General features: G+C 32.1%; 1 protein-coding gene across 1 annotated transcript in view; it reads left to right on the forward strand.

Moving 5' to 3' along the window:
• LOC129231535 (uncharacterized) overlaps positions 1 to 22850 on the forward strand; it is a 242663-nt gene that overhangs the window by 73928 nt on the left and 145885 nt on the right. Inside the window, exons 8-12 of the mRNA XM_054865877.1 lie at positions 290 to 476; positions 5820 to 5972; positions 7054 to 7143; positions 8863 to 8987; positions 9964 to 10174. Coding sequence (XP_054721852.1) covers positions 290 to 476; positions 5820 to 5972; positions 7054 to 7143; positions 8863 to 8987; positions 9964 to 10174 — 766 coding nt within the window. The remainder of the gene's footprint in view (positions 1 to 289; positions 477 to 5819; positions 5973 to 7053; positions 7144 to 8862; positions 8988 to 9963; positions 10175 to 22850) is intronic.

Consider the following 22850-nt stretch of genomic DNA (forward strand, 5'->3'; position numbering starts at 1 on the left):
TGCTAAAAAATTACTTGAGAATGATGAAAGTACGTATTTAAAGAGAAAAATGTTTAAACTAATTTCCTTTCGTGAAAATATTTTAAAGCAACTATAAAGTTAAGTGCTATGCTAATGTGGTTTGTTGATAGTTAACATTTCTCCCTTAAACTCATAGTATTACTTCAGTATACTCTATTTCTGTTCACATATAGTTTCAATGCTGAATATGCTTGCAGACTTCGTTATTTTAGATTTTTTTTATATATTTGATACATATGACTTAAATGATTTATTTGAAACTTTTTAGTCTTGCGCGAGGACTTGTGCATGTAGATGCTTTAGGATTTCGCCGCAGCTATGGAGAAGAGAGCCTCATATTACATTACATTTGCCGGCAACTTCATCAACATTATTCAGCATTAGGGCCACATTATGAACAACATCAACAACAGTGGAAGAAATATCTGCGTCATCATCCTGCATTACCCACGACGGTTAGTTCTTTTTTTTTTTTTTTCAGTTGCCAACAAAATCTATTGCTTTTCATCTCATTTGTTACAAGACATAAAATATCAGAGAAGTGAAATACTAAGATTTTGAATATCAATAAATATCTTTATGCTTACAAAGTAAAATAAGAAATAACAACGTTAAATAGCACAAATTGCAGATTACTGCAGACACGTGTTTTTTCGTTACATGAACGTCCCTTTTCGATACAAAAGAAATGAGCTTGTGGATGAAAGACTTGTGTTTGAATGTCTTTTCATCCATAAGCTCATTTCTAAATCAATAATGAGATTAAATTTAGACCACTTTGGATTTTTTTCAAAAACTCAGTCATCACTATTAATATTTTGTAGTAAGTTACCGCCCAAAGCCAGGGCTAAGGCAGAAACTTAAAATACACTGCCATAATACCATAAATACCATGCTTTGCCATCAATGTTTGAGTTGAACCGCACCATTGCTGCGGTAACTCATCTGGTGTGCTAATTCTACATTAGCTACTACTTTGTTTGGCTCTCTTGGCTCCCTTAAGAGATTTCTCGCCTCCAGCTCTGGTAATTCCTATTCCGGACAGATGAGTGCTAAAAAGCACGAAACTGCAGTCCTCGGATGGAATAACTGAGCTGGCGGTGTATTTTAAGTGTCACTCTTAATAGGTGTAAACAATCGTTTCGCGGTTTTTCTGACGAACCTCCCCCCTCCCCTCTCCCAAGAGGGTTCGAACGCCATACGGGGGGGAAGAAAAACACCCGTGTGAAATCCTGAGCATCAAAGGACCTCTGCACCAAATTTTGCAATGGTCCGACCGTCAATTGTGGATTTTAAATTAATAATATACTCACACACCAATATATACAGCCATTTTTATATGTATGGATTTGTTTTAGGGAGGGATGCAAGGAATCAGAGGCGGACTGGGTCCAGCAAGAGAGCACCAACCTTGGTCTTCAAAGAGCTAAAAAAAAAAAAAAAAACGATGATACATAGGTTTACGGGTTTAAAGAAAAGAAAAAAAGCGAAGTGGAGTCGCACGGGTTTGTTAGCGCAAAAAATAAATAAATAGACAAAATTAGGAAGTTACACTAAAAAATGAAATACAAAAAAAAAAATTAATTTAAAAAAAGGCGTTCAGGCTTCAGGGCGCACAGGTGGGACTGCGCATGGGCCAGTGAGCGGATGGGCCGGCAGCGGCAGGCCCATCCGCTCCTGCAAGGAATATAAAAGAAACTTTTTTTTTTAAGTTAGTCACAATTCCGGCGTATGAATACATTTTTCAGAATAAATTGAAAGTAACAACGTTTTGGCGTTATGCATTGCTGTTCCATTTTACAAGTCATTAAATTTGATTTAGCAGGATTTTTCGTAGAGCGAGTATTTTCCAGAAAATGCTGCGCTAGGGATTTTTAGTCTGGAAGCCCTATATCGAACTCATATTTCGCATCGAAAGCAAAATTCACATTTGTTAAGTTGACCATAAATTTTGAATTTCGAATTTGGTATTCATGAGAAACATTTTCTTTACAATGTATTGTGCATATGCGTTTTTTTATTCTTCATCTCAGTGACTTAAATATTGTTTTCGTTATTTCTATCCTTTTCTCAGTCATTGTGTTTGATATTTTTACTATCATCCATCATTTTTCAGTGAAATATAATATTTATTACTTGTTGGCAGATAGTATAATATTTCATGATATTTTCCCCTATTATATGGCAATTAGCATTTTTTATCGCTTTTTAACATAGTAATCATTGATACTGATATGTTTAAAGAATTACAGGAACTTTGCTTTCAATCATAAAACTGGTAGAATATTCAACTAAATTTAGAACATTCAACTTCATATGCAATTTCAACATTTCAAATAGTGTGTTTTTTCTAATGTTTCAACCATGCACATTTCTTACGATGATTGCTTTTGGTATTTATACATTTTCAAGTTTTCCGACTCATTAGTGTTATTTTTGTCTGATAATAAGCGTACCTTGAAAAAAAATCATTAAAAATAGTCTGAATTAAAAATAAACTATAACTCTCTGAAACATGGAAGTAATAAATTACAGAGCATTGAAATTGGAAAAGAGAATAAAGAAAATTTTCAAAAAAATGAATAGTGTAGACAAGGGCGCGTTTACACATTGGGTACGTTTACGCAGAGCCCTTTTTCCAAAACGATTTATAATTGGAGATTTAACAGTCATAGCAGATTGATGCTGCTCCCTAGCAAATATTCTCACAAGTTTTTGGTTATCAGTCGAGCTTCGGTTTAGCATGCGGATAGAAAAACCTGTTTTCTACCAAGCCGAGTAAATTTTGTGTTGAACGTTTTGAAGCTTATTGTAAATGAATAATATTTGCTAAAAACAACTAAACACACAAAAAAATAGCAGATTTTTACCCTTTTTCGAGAATTGTAATTGTGTGGGCAGAAAAGTTATTAAATTTTTTTTCACGGTAAAAATAAATCCAAACTTGCCGACGGGGCACGTTTACGCATTTTCATCGGGGCACATTTACGCACGTTCTTACTGGGTATCTTACTACTCAGTCTTACTTCTAAACGGGAATCGGACGCTTTTTTCGCTCTGTACTGTTTCAAACCTTTAGTATTTTCAGATTATTTATTTTTAAAAATAACCTTTCATTTTTAATTAAGTAAAAGATTCGTATCATAGAGCTTACAGTCAGAGTGATGGCTTCATGCTTGTTCAGCTTTAACTTTATACACTATTCAACCCCTGATACATTTTCTTTATTTTAAAGATGGTAAGACATTACGTTCAAACAGAACCACATTAGGTGTCAAAATAATAAAAAGGCATATCAATAATCCAAGTATTTTTTCCAGTAAGCCTTTCACGTCATCACATATGGACTACTCCAACTGAGACTATTTGAAAAAGTAGGACCAAAGCTTAGGAACTAGGAAAGGAAAAAAGGAGGAGGCTCACAATCCTAACTGATACTCCGATTAAAGAAGCCCTCAGACAAGAGCCGATAGAAGCTACAAAGAAAAGAAACAAAATCGGCAGAACAGAACAAAAAGGAGAAATTACTTTAAAATTTACAAGTTTCTATTGAAGCAGCAATAGAAGATATCAAAGAAAAAATTATGAAACCGAAAACTGCGACAGGGAAAAGTTGGTACACTCTTTTAAAAAGGAAATTAATGAACAATTCTGTTTACGAAATAGAGAATTGCGCTTGCATCTATTGTTTGAAAGCACACAACCAGTCGAAAAAAGGACAAGACAGGGTTCGACGTCTTAGATGTCAAAACGCAGTCCCATGACAAGTATGCTAAAAGAAATACTTCATTTTTGTTAGTAAAATCTAACAGTGATGAAGAAGATAACTAGATAGTTTCTGTTTTTTTCATTAGTAATAAGTCCTATGCTTTTAGTTTAGCCTATAAAATGATCTTTAATTGATCATTTGTGATTTTCTTATTTTTAAAGTGTTTTAAGATAAATAAAATATTTAAATTTGGTTAAATGTCTATTTCACATTCTATTTGGTATCAGTTTTACTATGCGAGAACGCGCCCCATTCGATGCGTAAAGTTTACGTAACCAACTTGGACTCAAAAAAAAACATTTTTTTTTTAATTTTTTTTTTACGGTTAAAAACACAAACTGAACAACAACTGAATATACAAATTTGGACTTCATTAACTGCCTCATAAAACCACAATGCCTAAAATTTCCTAGGTTCAAACATAAGAAATAGAAAATTCATTGAAAAAAATCCTCGTAAATGTTCCCCGGTCTACCCTACAAAGCAGATTTTTAAAACTTGACTGAGTTCCTTAATCACAAAAAATTCAATTAGTCGGTTGACATTATTTAATTCGGATTTTTAAAAATTGCCATTAAAGTAGTGTCTGTTTTTCTTTTGTTTTTTTCACTGCATCATGATGAAGTTCTAGTCTGTCTTTAAGTTTGCGCGCTTGACAGAGAATTACACCTTAGCGCTTGCCAAACAGTGGTGGTTAAAATCGCTTTCATCCTTACAGTCGAAGACTAACTCTGGCCTGCGCTCTAGTTATATTGTTACTCTATGGTTACATCGAATAATATTTTATAATACTTAGCAAAGAGCAAAGTATGCATGCTGTTTTATGCATTTGTGATAAAGTAATAATTATGGTAAGAATATTAATTACTATAAAACTTTACTGTCGAGAACTATTATGAAAGTCGTTTTTAAAGCAAGATCCGTTTTGAAATAAAAAAAGGACTAGTAGATAGAAGTACAGAAAGAATAGTACAGAAAGAAATTTATTGCACAAAAATCTACCACCCTTACGCTATATTTCGACATTACTCCGGTGATTTTCCAAGCTTTTTCCATAGCGTGGTACAGGTTTTTGCATACCTATTCGTAGAAAATTGCCGCCTATGTAGTCAACCATGGGCTGTGGCGCGTTCACAGGAATTTTGCAAGGGGAGGGTCCAAGGTCAAAAGCTACATTCTCATATCATATCCCAATACGCCATCAAACAAACATATTGACTTGATTTTATCGATTACCGAGAACGAAAAACAGTAAAACATAAACTATTGAATAAATAAGTAGCATTGTTTAATGAAATATATTTACTTAAATAAATAACCGGAGAGCAAAATAATTTACCCTTTTACTTTTCTCATAATTAAAAAATGGATTCATGTTCATAGAATCTCATTTGAATCTGCAATTACAAAACTAAAAACATGATTATTATTGTACTCATTTATAATCACCATTCTGATTCTTATAGGAAAAGTGCACAATATTTTTAAAAATCTTTTAACATGAGGGTTTTATTTTTTCACTTATTACAACTGAAATTAGTGTTACCTTTGTTTGAAATTATTCCACGTACAAAATACATAGAATCGAAATTAATTTGGGGGGAAAAGCAGGACCTATGGGAGGGGTGCGGACCCCCTGGACCCTTCCTTTGTGTGCGCCACTGACCACGGAGTGACATGTTCACTGAGCTCACTATTGCTGTTGTGCCACAGAAGATGCCGAAACAAATGAAAATTGCTGCGAGCGAGGTGGGGGCAGACCAGAGGATGTTCAAAAACCTCCCAGCCAAAGCCTTGTAAGAGTCCTCATGATTGACTACACAGGCGGCAACTTTGTACGAATAGGTATACACAAACCTGTACCACGCTATGACAAATGCTTCGGGAGCAATGTCGAAAAATAGCATAAGGGTGGTAGATTTTTGTGCAGTAAATTTCTTTGCTCTATCTGTACTCATTCGTTTTGTATTGTAAAAGGACCTTACTTTAAAAACACGCCTCGTACAATATTTACAACGCACTTTTGCAGAAAGAATTGAAGCATTTGGTGCGGAAAGGCATACCAGCTCACCTACGCAGCCGGGTATGGGCCGTACTGTACAGATCTAGAGTCAATGACATCATGGAAAACAAAGGACCGCATTACTATAACTATCTCTGCAGTTTAGCTCCAGATGATGAGGTGAGTCTAGGATTTTTATTTTAATGCTTTTTTCTTTTTACATAAAACACTGAAAGATCTAAGTTATTTCACTAATATAATGCTTAAGGATGAATATTAGGAAAAGTGATAATTTAAGTCACAGAAAAAATTTTCCAAACACTTCCAATTAAAAACAAAAAATAATGTTGTTTTATTTTTTCAGAAAGTAAACTTCCTCTCGCATTCAATCCATGACAAAATTTTCAAGTTTAACTGTAATATGGGGCACTGGAATTTTTTCTGCTTCAAAATTAGATAGGCAATGTGCCGCACCTTCGATTCACACTTCAGAAATAATAATAATAATAATAATACTGTGAACATATTGCAGCAAAAACAAGTACCAAAGGGAGTAATGTGTTTTATGTTCATCTATGAGAATTGATTCCTGTGTTTTCAAAAAAAAAAAAAAAGAATTTTCAGTGAGAAAAAAAAGCAACTTATGTTTGTCCCAAGTTTTCGTATCATTCCGGTAGTGCAGACTTCCGGATTGGTTATTTCTCGTCAAAACATTTATTCAGCTCCGAAGAATTGCCCGGGACACAAAGCCTTTTTGCATTTCTTTCCTTTTAAATCTTATTTGATGATCGAGTGATAACAAAATACAAAGAGATAAAAAGAAAAATAATGAGATGAATTTTGTACCTCAAATATTATGTGGATCTTGTTCAGGAAAAATGATTTTTCAACATTTATTTTATTTTTATTTTGAGTAGCATATACGCACTATACCGAAAATTTATTTGTTATAGAGTTTTCTAAAAGATTTATCAAGGTTAGGTATGTTTAAAAATCTGGAATCATTTGTGTCAAAGCGCAGAAAATATGACCGAAAAGCAATGATCATGCTTTTTTTTTCCTTTTTTTTGTACTAGTGATGAATATTTAATTATCTAAATCGATGACTGTCAACTTGTTAAATACTAAATATATTTTTGATAATCGCAAATCAGTGAATCTGGTTTCTAACTAAATATACCTTTAATTGTCAAAAAAAAGTGTATATGTTTATTCTGTGATAAATATATGTCTCACCATTAAAAAAATGAATGTTTTTCAGAGAGTATCTCAACATAAACGACAAATCGCCTTGGATTTGTTACGAACGATGCCTGACAACATTCGGTTTGCAGATTCAAATGCTGATGGCGTAAGTAATGATTTCTCCATTAGAAAAATATCCTTTTTAGAAAAATATTTCTTCAAATATTTCATATTTTTGAAAGTCATTAAATAACCTACTGGGCCATTCCAGCGTCACGTGCGGGACAAAAATACGCTTTCAATTCATTAACATTTCGTCATATCTGTTAATATTTTAATGAAATTGAGGTAAGCAATTTTTTTAATCTTTAAATTTGATGCAAAGATACTCCTGCCACAATTAAATTTTTATTAAACAATTTTGTTATTTAAAATAAAATTTATTTATATGCGTCACGTGCGGGATATCCAAAGTCAACCTATGGTAATTTGCTTATGAATAAGCTAATGTATTTGCTCTATTAATACAGCAATAACGAAACAAATTGCAGATTTTGAAAGCTATGGTTCCAACGTAAAGGAAACATATCTCATTAGTTTAGAAACACTTATTTAAACCATTGAAAAAAAAATACGTTTTGGCCCATTCCATTGAAAATGATCATTCTGTCCCGCACGTGACGGTTCCTATATTTCATAAAAAAGAAATAATTTTTGAAGAAAGTTTTTGCTTAAGAAGTCACACATGCGTTTGTGATTTCTTAAGCAACAACATTTTGTTCATCATCCTTTGAAATTATTATTTTTATGAAATATATGAAGCGTCACGTAAGGGACAGAATTACTGTTTTCCTTGGAATGGCCCTACTATACACTGGATTTCAAAATGATGTGCCAGCTGAGTTTTTCATGCAAAAAAAAGGGCAACAATGCTGCGAAATAACCCTAAGTTATATCTGTGTTGGAAATAGAACAAATAATTTTTGTTATGTAACAAAATATTTTCGAAACAGGAATTTTATCTCAAGAAAATTGCCTTTTTCCTTTTTGAGATGTTGCATTAATGACATAAACAATTACAAAAAATATAGATTAGTAGTCAGAGCACCAGAGTTTTTAATTGATACAAGTTACACGGTCGCGATCAAGTTTGGAGCAACCGATGGGACCGATATTGGAGCGCGATTGACTATGTATTTTACTGAGTTTTGGTTGACCTTTTTGTGAAAGGTTTAAAGCTTTTGATTATGAAATTCTGTCACATTACTTTCCATTTCATAAATTACTTTAATTAGCTATACCTGATTCGTGTTCCATCTGGCTAAAATCAGGAGAAACAGTTACCTATGGAATTACATGTACATCATTACATAAAAATCATTCCCAAATGCTATTAGCTGTGTGGATGGATGCAGTCCTGTTGGAACATCCGGAAATGTTCCCTTATTTCCTCGGTAACGGGCAATATATGTTCTCTAGTTGGATGTTGACAGGTTATTGCTTTCAATCTTCCAAAGGGAAACTCAAACTCAACTTTATCACGAAATCGAAAAGAAGCCTCAACTATTAGTGACCCCCTATCTTACTACTATCTTTTGAAAATGTTTCATGTTCTTAGCGCATATCGAGCAAATATTGGTTGAAAGTTATTTGACAGACCATTTACTACCAGTTTGCGAAAAAATATTTTAATGTAATTCTACTTTGATATAACTTGCTTGGTAAATACTTTACTTAAACTAACGCTTTACATAAGTTTAAGTTAATTTGGCAGGCCATAAATTTACTACAAATGTGTAATACAATATGTAAATATATCATTGTGTTTTGATATAACCTGATTGAATATCTACATATAAGCAGAAATTCAATTTTTTTTAAATAGGTAAGAAAAATGCAAGAAGTTCTGCAAGCTTTCTGTGTACATAATCCATCGTTAGGTTACTGTCAAGGCATGAATTTCCTTGTTGGTATGTGTCTGCTCTTTCTCGAACCTGAAGATGCATTCTGGTAAGTCCTTATCCTCGTTTTAACATATTCCTGGTTTAATTCTTAGAGCAGGAATTAGTAAATGGAGGGAGCTAGTCCAATCATTAGCTTAGCAAAAGCTTAGGCAAAGATCTCAAGTCACGCGACTTGATAACAACGAATGGTTGACACATCTTGCGTGAAACTGGGGAAAGAAACCTGTTTTCTTCCAATGCTTCGCTTTAAAATCTATCACGTGACGTGGTGTCTTTGCTTTACGAATGAAAGTCTTCACTCCCTCTATTTTATCCTTTCTCGATGGTATAATCCAATGCTACCATGCCCATTACTTCAAATTTCCTAACGGTTATCTCCGTTTAAATTACTTTTTAAAATCTCTTTCACAAGGAAATCTGTTAAATGTATTTAAAAGTTGTATAGGATGTAGTGCATTTTTCTGCAATTGATCTCTTTTGACACCAGAAGACACAGATAGGCTCTAACTGCTGTGTTATTAGATTCTTTTTAATATGATGTCAACCGAGCTGAATTTGACATTATCCTGGTAAATTTCCTTATTTTTCAAATGTTCGTTTGTATCGTTTCTCAAGCTTGACAACGAAGTAAGTATTTCATTCAATACAGTTAGTTATTTTAGCTAGTAAAAAGAAAATTGTCCAGCTTCTGAAATGGCACAAACTAACATTTGAAAAGTGGAAAAACTCACCTCAGATAGGACAAAGTTACACCGGTTGACAGTAAGCATAAATTGAGAAGTCTTTAGTAATGTGAGTGCTGAGTATATTGAAACTGTTTTTCTTGTTTAAAACCAGCAAGTTTTGTAGTAATGATACATCTCATTTCAAGTATAAGACCAACAAATATTATTGCAAAGCACATGAATACTGACTCGTTTTGATCATACTCCTTATTATTATATTTCTCATCTTGCAAAAAAGATGACAAAGATATAGATGACGTTGCAAAACGAATGTGAATATATTTTTTTTCATTTTAGGTGTTTGGTTGCTGTTACAGAACGTTACTTTACACCTAACTACTTTGACCAAAATTTGATTGGAGCTCAGTCAGACCAAGAAGTACTAAAAGATCTACTTCGAGAGAAAATGCCATTGCTGTGGCAGCATATCTCTCAATTAGATATCGAGCTTTGTACAGTTACTCTAAATTGGTTCCTTGCAATTTTCTTTGACTGTGTTCCTTTTGAGGTAAGTTTATTTAAATAATTCTGTGTGTTCTCGTTGTGTATAAGTAATTCACCTGTATGATCTACAGTAGTCCATAGTAGTTTATTTTGTGTATTTTTTTTGGGGGGGGGGACGTGTAAAATTAAATCATGTTTAGTACGTGATTCAACGTGACAACTTTATTTTTGCTCCAAATTGTGTCAAGCACAGCATAAAAATTATGACATCCTTAACACATAATGGAAATAAAAACATATGACTTCTTTACACATACTGAGCATAAAAATTTGATATTTCTTTACACATAATGAGCATGAAAAATTATCACTTCTTTAAACGTAATGAGCATGAAAACTTACAACTTCTTCACACATAATGATTAATGAACATAAAAACGTATCCCTACTTAACACATAACACGCATAAAAAGTTATGACTCATTTCCACATAGTGGACAGAAAAACTTGCTTCTCTGCACATGATGTAGTTTTATTGAAACGCCCCACAGTTTTTAAACTCAATGAACTTTTATTTCAGTAATTATTACATTGGCCCTATAAGCGTCCCCTTACGCTTTTTTTTTTTTTCAGAATGACACAACTAACCTGTAGATAGGTCTTTATAACAAAAGTGCTTTAAGTTATATACTTTTATCTATTAAATTAAGGATTGGTGTGATCTACTGCGTTAACAGATCTTAGATTATCGTATACGAGCAGCTATTGCTTATTTTAGTCTCTATAATAGCCTATGTGTTTCATATATCTCCGTTTAAATATTTTAGGTATCTTATTTATATTTGTTTCAGTAAGTATAGCCCTCTCTGCATGAACAACGAGGACTCTTTTAATGAATATCTTGTAACGATTCTTATGAAATTGAGAAGACTTGTTTTATTGACTATTTATTTTCTTTCCATAAAAATGCTATTTGATAATCGAATCGTAATAAAATACCAAGAGAGAAAAAAAAATAATGATATGAATCTTGTGAGAAAAACTTAACGTAGAACTTGTTCAAGAAGATTTCACTTTTTTGAGATTTTTTAAGAGCATATACGCACTACGTCATAATTTTTCTTGAAAATTTTTGTTTCTGTTATTTGCTAACTTTTTATTACATGTTAAATAAACAGTTAGATGGTTTTCTTTCCATTTGATTATTTAGCTAAAATGTATTCGTTACATGCTCAACAGGTGATGTAAAAAAATAGAACTTCTATGTTTAGAAAAAAGGAAATGTTGCTGAAATATGTAGCAGGAGAGAATAACCCACAGCTTTTTATCTAAAATGCTCGTTACTGCTTTTTATGGAAGAAAAGAAAAAAAAAAAATTTTTTTTGTTGTTTTTATATGGAAACTAACTTCTATTGTGCAAAATTAATGAGAAAAAAGGTTTGTGCGTCGAATTCACTTCTTCTCTCACAATGAATTCACCCTTGGAGCTTTTCGCAAGTGCTCAAAACATTCACTTAAAGTAAATATTTTCGTTTTCATTATTGATACAAATCTGACGTTAAAGTTGTTTTTCAACACCAGATGGCAGCAACTAAGTTTAATCTACACTAACATTTTTTTTTTTAATTCCATGCATTTAATATAAACATTAATTCGCTTCCATCTAAAGCTAAATTTTTTGAGGTCCAAAAATTTTCTGATAGTCAAGAACTCGTCATGCAGCAAATCAGGTGCTTCTGAGTGATTGATTTCCGAAATATTTCATTTTTTGTGATTTAAAGGCTTTTTGTAATTTATATCTCCTAACACCTATGACAATTTCCAGAATTAGCTTCCTTATAGGCTGCTTAAGTCACGTATATGAAATTAGAGAGTGTCGCCATCTGTAGAGTGAAAATAATTTAAATAAAATTCTCGCTCTGTAACCATATGGAGAATTTGTTATTGTTTTATCGTTTTTTATTTTATTCACCCAATATCTTGTTTGAAGAACTGCATAAACGTGTTTGATTTAAACGAGTTTTTTTTTTTTTTTTTTTGGTTTTGATTTAAAGCACTTTTAAGTATGACTTTAAACTATCGCTGTAAAGCTAGGGGGTGGTGCACTCTCTCCAGAACGAGAGCCCCCTCCCCCCAAATAAGATCAAAAACCCTGGAAAATTAGCCCTCTCAAAAAATTCAATGTCATAGTCTACGTCATGAGGCTCCCCCTCCCTCTTCGTATAATATTGTTGCCATACGGTTGCAAAAATAATAATAATAATAACAATAATAAATAATAATGATATAAATTGGTAAAATTCTATTGAAAATTTGGAAAAGTTAATAATATCAGTTTGATACAAAAGCTTTTTTTTTTTTTACGTCTAACTTTTTTATCCCACTTTGCTTATTAATGTGTTTGAAACGTATTAGAGAAGAGTCTAGTGTTAGTTTTTAAAAGAAGTATTTTAAATGTATGTTAAGCATTTGTTTTTATATGATTTAACAATGACATAAACCAAAAATTCAGACGTCACGAGATAGAAAGAAAGAATCTTTTCTGTGTTTTGTTTAAACAAAAGTATGCACGTCGGTGGGTTGAAAAAAAGCAGCGAGGGACATTGGACCCCCATCTCCCATTAATCATTGGGATGACATTAAATAATAGCATACCTGCCAAAATCTTAAGTACAAATTCTATAATTTTGTCCTAAAAATTCAGCAAAAAGCGAGAAATTGGCAAAGGTCATTTTTGAATGGGAAAAAACCTCAAAATTTATTGAATACAAATAGCAGGGTGAGTACTAGAATACTGATTTTTTACGCCAAAAATAAACTTTTTTGAATGAAAGACGAGTATGGAAATAGGCAAACATTTTTTAAATTCAGATGCGAAAAAAAATATTATTACTTTTTAATATCGTGTTAAATAAAAATTTTTTAAAAAATCGTGGTGTTGTTCCTTTTTTTTCTCTCGACCTGTCTTTTGGATAAACTCATTACATTTTATGTCCATTATTTTCAGAATGTTAATTTCCATTTCGTGTTATATTTCGAAATATATTGTATTTATTTCCAAAATAGAGCAAGACATTTACGTCACTGTAATTGTAAAATATTAAAAAATCTTCCGATTAGATCTAGTTCAAACGGAAATGGCTGATCTAAAATAAATGTGCTGCAAAAGAAATACAGGCATAAAGAGTTTCTTACATCAAAAAACTAAATAATATAACAGTTTGCACCATATACAAGGAATTCATATGACATTTAAGCAAATTTAGAAGATATGTACAAACAATGTTTCTGTCTTTTTTTTAAATTTAATTTATTGAGCAATCACGATTGCTTATTGTTCTCACTTGACTGTTTTGATGTCCTTTGATTTTATTTTCCCACCGCCACACTCTGCACCATCACCGTCGACCGGCTCCTCACGATGCTGCTCCTATAGCGAAAGTCGTCTCCAGGTTGCATCCATGTCCTACACACACGCGCATACATACATAACTACACACACACACACAGGCACGCACACACATATACACACAAACACATACACACACATACACCTACACACATACACACACAAATACATACAGACACCTATACATTCACACACACACACAAACACATACACACACTCATACAAACAACTACCCACACATTCATGCCTGCACACAGACACAAACACATATGCCTACACACATATACACATACCCCCCCCCCACATACACACAACTACTCACACATTTATGCCTACACACACATACACATACCCCTACACACAACACACATGCCCCCACACACAAACACACACGCCTGCATACACACACTCGTGATTGCGAAAAACATAATTTGAATTCAAGATGTAAAAATTCAATTTTTTTTTTTTTTTTTTTTTTTTTTTTTTTTTTTTTTGTGAGAAAGAGGAGAATGCAAAAAATGAAGACCATTGGAAATTCAATAAATTCCGTCTACATTAGCATTTTGTTTACTTAAATGCCAGATAGAGGATATTTTATCGTATTAAATCAATTTTAGTGCTTTAATCATAAGTTACTTGCCTTTGCTAAGGAAAACATTTCCGCTTGATAAATAAACGTCTTCCGAATTCTAAAATTTTTCATATTCAAAAATCTCTGATATGACACGAAGGTTCTAGGGAACATTTATTTTTAAATTCATAAGACAGATATTTAGAATTTTTCCCAGAAATTTGTTTTGAAAAAAATAGCTATTCCTGACTTAACTTTACTTTCTCGTTGATCTTCCAACCTTATGGTCAGAAAGTCTTTTATTTTTTTCTATTCTATGGCTCATTTTAGTTTTTCTCCAATTTTAATTCCGTTTCACAAATAATTTCTGTTCGAATTATGCGAACGAACAATCGCAAATACGAAGAATTACGTATGCAAGCATGAAACTGCGGGAAAGCGAAAGTGTCATAATCCCCGCCTGTTTAATAATCTTCAAAATTTAACGATTTTGGAAGGGGGTTTTTTTTGTGGGGGGGGATTGCAAATATTGATACAATGCTCAATCGATTTGTTAGGGACATTTTTGCACACACATTTAAGCTTTATATCGGGACTTTAAAGCTTCGACTTTGAGAAGCAATCGCGCTCTACAGCGGTAATTCAAAAATCCGATTCTTTTAAAGGTATTTTTTTCACAGACAGCCACAAAGCGAATTGTTTATTTATTTTATCGCCGATGCCGGTGAAAAAGAAAACAAAACTTTATTTTTGTAGTGTTATGAAGTATTGAACAAAAAACAAAAAAAACTTTTAAAATATTCATGGCACTGTGATACCATGCTAAGTAAACGTTTTCTTTTCTGATTTCAATGCAACAGTACAACTGTGGTTCAGAATCTTGCAATGCGTTTAGATTACACATTCTTGAAAATTGGGATAAAAATTAACCCGTGGAAAAAAAGTCATTCAAAAACAACAATACTCATAGCGGGATCGAATCATTATGCGTCATTATGTCAAGTAAAAAATTCTAACAATTCTTGTACTTTTTTTTTTTTGAAAAGTTGATACTGTATGCATAATGTTTCCATATATTCAAATATATAGGGGAGGGTAGCCCAAAGCGGGTAGGTTTTCGAAGAACGCTCGAAAATTGTAGTTTTTGGACTTTTATGGTAACAATTTCGGTTTTATTTCCTATCAGGGTTTTTGAACTTCAAAATAAAAAATGATTTTTGTATTATTTCAAACAAAATATTTATTTATTATCAAACTTTACAAACATTTGAAAAACCCGTTTTGCTCTTTCAGGGAGCACAAAACAGGTAAGCTTAACTAATTGTGATTTGGTACATTTGCCAATCAAATATGAAGTTATAAATGATTAAATAGTTGACTAGCTACCTGCCATTATAAAAAAATTTATATAAAAAAGTTGTACTTATCCGCTAATCACAAGTTACAAAACTTCTTTTTTTTTTTTTGAATTGTAGGGTAGACTAGGGCACATTTACGAGGATTTTTTTCAATGAATTTTCTAATTTTTATGTTTGAACTTAGAAAATTTTAGACATTGTGGTTTTATAAAGCAGTTAATGAAGTCAAACTTTGTATATTCAGTTGTTGCCCAGCTTGTGTTTTTAACCGGTTTTTTTTTTTTTTTTTTTTTTTTTTTTTTTTTTTTTTTCAGTCCGAGTCGGACTGAAAAAAAAACTTGCCAAAACCTTTCCTAACTTGCCCCGAACACGGGGCAAGTTTACGCATCGAGTGGGTCAGGTCTGCGCATAATAAAAATGATACCAAGTGCTATAGATATTTAACCAAATTTAAATGTTTTATTTCTCTTAAACACTTTAAAAACGTTAATGACTACGGGTCATTCAAATTTTACCAGAAGATTTCAATTTTCAGAGCAGCAATGCTTCCTTTTTTCTGCATAGAAAACTGTGTAATGAAGCAATAAACGCTTGAAATTAATTTATATTTGAATTTCTTTCTATTATTATTATTCAAGCTACAAATAACTTGAAAGTTTCGTATTACCGTAGGAGAGTTTTGTTTAACCTGCGTTACCAGACAAAATACTGCAATTAATAAGAAACGAGACCAGTAATAAGCTATATCTTCAGCTCCCGGAGGTTGTCCTGCGGTATTTCCGGCCAAATTCGCTCCAATTGTCGGACGAGGTTATAAATATTCCTTGCCAGATGCAATTGCCATCCCATCATATCCCAGCCATGCTCGATGGGAGAGAGATCTGATGATCTGGCAAGCCACGGAAGAGTTTGACAAGCTTGCAGACAGTTCATAGCAACACATGCCGTATGTTATCTGGCATTGTCCTGTTGAAAACCAGCCGAGGGTACTGCAAATGGAACAAAACAGGTCTTAGGATGTCGTCGACGTACCACTGTGCAGTAAGTGCACCTCTAATTACGACCAAAGGGATCCAGTTATCAAAGGAAATGGCAACCCAGACCATAATGCCTTGTTGAGGGCCAGTGTGACGTGCAAAAGTAAAACCAGGATCCCTCCTCTGCCCTGAGTGTCTCCAAACGTCTTCGATGATCGTCATGACACAGTTGGAAGCGGGATTCGTCGCTAAAGACTATACATCCCCAGTCGGCACCATTGCAACCTGATCGAGTCATGCACAACTGTAATCTGGCTCGGCAGTGTGTAGGCGTCAGTGGCAGGTGGCATAACCGTCGGCGCGAGCGTACATTTCGTTGTCCCAACCGTCTGTAAATGGTAATGATGGACATTGGTGTTTGGGTTGAACGTCTGATGGTTCATAGAGATGAAGAAAGCGCTGTGTCAACTGATCGGACAATCACTCTGTCATCACGATCTGTTGGGACCCTAGGTCGACCGCTAACATCCTGACGCTGAACTCTGCCAATTTCCACCCATCCTTGCAGCATCTTCCAATCGCCGCATCGCTTAGACTCAAATGACGAGCGATTCTCCGATTTGACCAACCGGCTTCTTTCAATCCAATGATATGACCTCGTTTAAACTCTGACAGTTGCTCGTAATGAGCACGAACCATGCGGCGAGGCATTTTTAAGTTGTTGAAAAGTAATCTGAATCTTAATCAAACCGAAAGTTTTAACTGTTGAAGAACTGCTCTTTATATACATCTGCTGGATGCGCACTTTCGATGCACTGGAGATCAAACTATTCATTCATTGGACACCAAATTTTAATCATTTGCTCTTCTGGTCAAAACAATCATCCATACAAAATTTCAAAGCAATCGGATGATTGCTTCTTGGTGAGTCGATTTTTTCGTTATATATATATATTAAATATATATAAAAATATTTTCGGTTACTTACTTGTTTAAGAGAAAAAATAAACCTTATTATAATTTTAAAAAATATAGTATTAATATTTTAATATTTTGGTTGTGTGTGTTTCCTTAAGAAGCTAACTACTCCCTGCTTAATGCACCTTGCGTTATTTTTTAAAATTCCATCTCAAGTGAAATTTAGGATGCAATCATATTTTCTCTGCTACTTATGCGTAATATCCGTCACTTATTATTTTCAGAACAAATTAGTTACACACATACACCAAAATTAGGTACTGTACTTACATTGTTTACTATAGCGAAATATTTTCAGCGAAATGATTTCTCAGTTGTTTAAAAGAGGAAATCATTTTTAAGTCTTAATAAGTGCCCTTAATCTTTTCATGTGCCTTTTTTATCTAATTTGGGTGTATTCTTTTTGAAGCAACCTGCTGCCTTTTTAATAGAGATGTTCAATGTCGTTCTTTTTAATAATTCGTTTATTTTTTTTTCCGTTCACTTTACTCGTTTATTTTAAAAAGTTGCGGGTGATTTCTCCGTGAGAGTTACTCACTTACATTAATAATGTTGCATTCTGTCATTAATATTCTTCCAAGGAAAATCAACTAAATTTAGCTAACAGTAAGAAAGTATGCCGTAAAAATTTATTTAAAAAATATTTGATTTTATTTTAGATGTATAAAGCAATATAGTTCGTTTTGTAAGATTTTTCTCAGTAACCGAAACCGAGTGGTAAAAGATCTGTTTTCCATTCCAAAAGTCGCAGTTCGGTCAAGCTTGGTAGAAATTTAAATAAATAAACTTTATTTTGTGATAGAAAATAATCAATAAACAAAATTGACGTGACGTCAGAATATTAGCAAAATCTATCTTCCAAAAGAAATTACTGATTAATGTCTTCTAAAACATTTTTAATGCTTCAAAAATAGAAAAAAATAAAGAAAGTAGTGAAATAGTACTTTAATTCTAAATGGAAATATCGTATCTTCGAGTGTAGTACGGTCACGGGTGAAAAAAAAGCAAAAAATGATTTTTAATGTTAAAAAAAAAGGAATATTAAAAGATTAGAAAAACCAAAAAAACTAAATGATAACTATAAAATAAATATCATTGTTCAAACGCTCGAAATGAAAGAACGGTAGGTTCATATTTCTGTAGATCGTATTGCACAGTTCATTTTAAGGAGTCTGTCATTTAGACTTGTTCGTTCATGAACGACACATCCCTACTTTTTAAAGCCCCGTACAGTATTTTTAAGCTGACGTCACAAGTCATGCTTTTGCGACCATAAGTTTTAAAAGGATCCATTCTGAACAAGCAGTTTAATGGGATTTAGTGTTTTTATTTTACACATTTTCCATAATGAATTTAATAAACCTTGCTTTTTTTTTCTCTTTTGTACTGGTTTTATCAGCAGGAAAAAAAATTGTTTTTGCACTTCACTGTAGTTGTGCATCACTATTAGGTAAATTACGTTGTTACGCCTTGCATGGGAAAACTATTTATTAGGATCACATTCAATGCTCCCTTAAGCCTTACTCACTCATTAATTAAAAATTTTAGATTTCATTTTTGAATTCAAGTTAATAACAAATAATAATAATAAAACTAGAATGCGTGCCCGGCGTTGCACGGGCTACTTAAAAAATGAAAGAGCTGTTCAATTGATGTTTTTGTATTATTCTGACATCAGTTTCTAAAGCGCTAAGGAGTAAATAAATACGCGTAATGCAAGGTTTGCAAAACACCAGTAGAGCATATTTTTGGCAAAAACCTCTTTAACGTTAATCATATTTATCAATAATACAAGTTATGAGTATTTTCAATTAGCACAAAAGATGAAAATATATGCATTCTCAACTATAATATGTGCTCACTTTAAACTGAATTAAATCTGATAGAATATATCTGAAATAATTATGTACAATTACAATCAGCTTTTTACATAAAATGACACACACTTTTTTATTGATTACGTGAAACTAAAGCACCAAGACTTATTAAATACCAATAAGCATTAATTTAATATCAAGCCATCAGATTCCAATTAAGCTTTAGTTAAAATCCTTAAAACAATCTTTTTTGTTCAACTCTGTTTCACTTAAAGAAATCCAAACAATCTTAATTTAACGTGTTCTTTTAACGATACAAACTGTATTGCAAAAATCGAAACAGGAAGGAAAAAGAGATTTATTACAATTCGAAAACTCACCCATGTGACGGAAAAAAGTCCAACAAAATAAACATAATTAGTCGCACATCCTAAATGTACCCAAATATGAGGCCGGTGAATGATAAACTTACACTTCAATCAATAAACATTACTAAAGAAACATTTTTCATATGCTGAAAAGAGTTAAGAACGTTGAATGTGAAAAAATAAGAAAGGACAGACGATAAATGTCCGAATAGAGCAACCAATTTTAAACTAATTAAAAATGAAATTCTAGATTTAAACGTTGTTTTAAGATTTGGACAGCAGCCAAAAAAACCTCTTTTGACACAATTATTAGAATTTTATTTGCTCACCCATATGCAAAATGGCAACAGGAAAGAAATAAAAATTCCTGAATAGCGTTATGTTAATTAACGTTTTAATTAATATCTCCGCTAATTAAAGTCGTACAATTATGAGATTGGTCCTATTGTTTTCTTTGGAAAATTTCGAATTGATCGGTATCTCGTTTGACTCCCGATTCACAGTGGTTCTCGAGAAGATCGATCTTCAGACAGACAGACAGACAGACAGACAGACGGACGCGAACAGATTTTAATATTATAGTGGATACACTTAACATTGGGTTTTTATTTATTTATTTATGAAAAAAAAACACACATGGAGATGGAACAAACCCTAGGTTGCAAAGAAAATTATAAAACATGACTATAAAACGTTAAATAGTAAAGTTGAAGCACTTATGTCTTCATTTTTTCAAAATAACGCACTAAGAAAAACGCGCACAGAACAATATTTTATTTAAAAAAAATAATTGAGGCCGGTCGATGCATTTTTTTTTTAACTTTTATTTTTTTTATCAAATTGAAATACTATAATGAAAAATTTAATCAGTGTCAGTAGAATAATAATTAAGTAGATGGTGAATTAAATACCTCGATTTGAAAGACGCAAACATTTTCATCATCTTTTAATGTGTCGTTAATTTTAGTTATTTCTAGTGCAAACTGTAATGAGATAATATTAACCATTTTTCTTCAACAAAAAGCGATTGTATTTAATCATTTTAAACATGGTATAGTAAAAAAGAATGCTCTGTCTTATTGAAGTGGTTAATAAGTTCGAATAAATCACAAAAAACTAAAACACGCTTTTCTCAATCAATTCAGCAACTACGTCTATAAATGATAGTTTACTCGAATTGCTGATATTAAAAGAAATCTTACGTTTTTCAAGACATGTCACATATTAAACTTTGAAAAAATGCTTTCATGCCTGCTGAATTACATTTTTGATATATTTTTTTAATTAGTTTTATTACGTCAACATTCTTACTTTAGTAGTAGATTTTAAAAGGAAGCTTACGTTTTGCGAGTAGTGGGATTTGTCGCCATCAAGCTTAATGAACGAAAAATGGAGACATCAACACATGCTAATACTTAAACGAAAGATACTCGGATGTTTTTATAATAATTATACGATATAACTAATAGTTTTCAGGCAATTGTCTGTAGATACTCGCACTTAGCGGCAAAAATGGTTCAAATTGCTTTAAAACAATTTTAAAGATATTTTTCTTAATGTTGTTTAATCGTTTGCACAGCATTAATATTTGCTTTATAGTAAACAACATGTCAAATTTTTAAAAAATGTGGCAATGATAAACTGATTTTTTTTTTTTTTTTACTTTTATGTCTGGAACATTTGCGTCATAACTCGTTCCTTAAGCATTTCTTCTCATCAGGTTATAATGAGAAGTAAATTTAATTCTTGGTTTTTTGAACCTTTTATTAAGAAAGAAACACTTCGAAAAAACTATTGGTATAACATTGTAGTAGAAAAACATTTAGTTTAATAGTGTGTAGTATTTTTTGTCAATTCACGTTAATGAGATTTAGTACAAGCATTTCAGTTTTTGAAAGATATAGCGGTGTACTCTCTCTATGTCGTCTTGCCTGCTCCTCACGGTGGTATACTACGTATTTTTAAAACGCTTTCTACACATTAAAACTCATGCAGCACTGTTGAAGTTCAAATAGTTTATTTGCATTTGTTTAAAAAAAAAAACTTGTTGAGTAATGCAGGGCAAAATGGAATAGCTTAACTTAAAGTTAAACTTTTTTAAAATGAAAAAATTGGAAATTTGTTTTGATAATTCCTGTGTGTACATTAAAGAAGAACAACGTAATTTATAATCAACCTTGCTTTGAAACATTATTTTTTGTTTTTAACATTAATTTTTTTTTTCCTTTAAAAAAGGGGAATAGTTTCACTTTTTCTTATGGGGCAAAGTAAAAAATTATTATTACTGTTTTTTTTTTTTTTTTTTTTTTGATAACAGTTAATGAAACAATAAATAAATTAATTAATGTATGGAAAAAATGAGTGAATAAAATAATGAATGAATGAGAAAATAACTGAATGAACGAATAAGTAAGTTGTTTAGTAAGTTATTGAGAAAATAAATGAACTGAGCTATTTTATTTTGAAATATTTATTGGTTAACTCATCCATTTGCTCTGCACGCTCTTGATTACTTGTGCAAAACATTTTAAACAAAAAATCTTAATGTTAAAACAATAAGTACTGTACCAAGTATTAGTAGGCCTCAACCAATATTTAAAATAACAAAAACTTCATTATTTTATAATTAAAAAAATAATTTTTGACTTAATAACAAAATATTACAATGTGAGTAACTATTTTTGAAAAAAGCTCGTATTATTATAACACTTGATTGTCAGAGATAAGTTTTTCCTGTTTGGAATAAGCTACTTGTGTTACCACAGAGTTAAAATATTACCTGTTAGGTGGCACTAAAAACATTGTAATTATTTCACCATTTCAATTTCTCCCATTCCCCTACTTTAAGAGTATGAACTGGTTCATGTAAGCGTGGTTATAGATGGTATTAAAACTTATTTTAGATAAGGAATATTTTATTGTCAATTGAAACACATGAGTCTAAAGTTTTACATATTCAAGTTCCTTTCCTCGAGTTAGTAAACGCAAAAATGAAATTAATTTTATCCCAAAGAAAATTATTAATAAATTATTAATTAATTACCAAAGAAGATGTTAATTGATCAAGAGGAGGACAAAGCAATGAAATAGTCTGCGTCACTAACTACTAATAGCAATAATAAAGGGGTTCCTTTCACGCTCCGAAACACGTGTCAGCAACCTTTTTTGCAATGTTTGTGCACTTCTCATGTTGTTTCTCAAGGTTACTTTGTTGCACAAAGGTACTTATTCATTTCTTACTGTTATGCGTGTATTTTCATAA

The sequence above is a fragment of the Uloborus diversus genome, chromosome 10 (genome assembly GCF_026930045.1).
Source record: "Uloborus diversus isolate 005 chromosome 10, Udiv.v.3.1, whole genome shotgun sequence".
NCBI lineage: Eukaryota > Metazoa > Arthropoda > Arachnida > Araneae > Uloboridae > Uloborus > Uloborus diversus.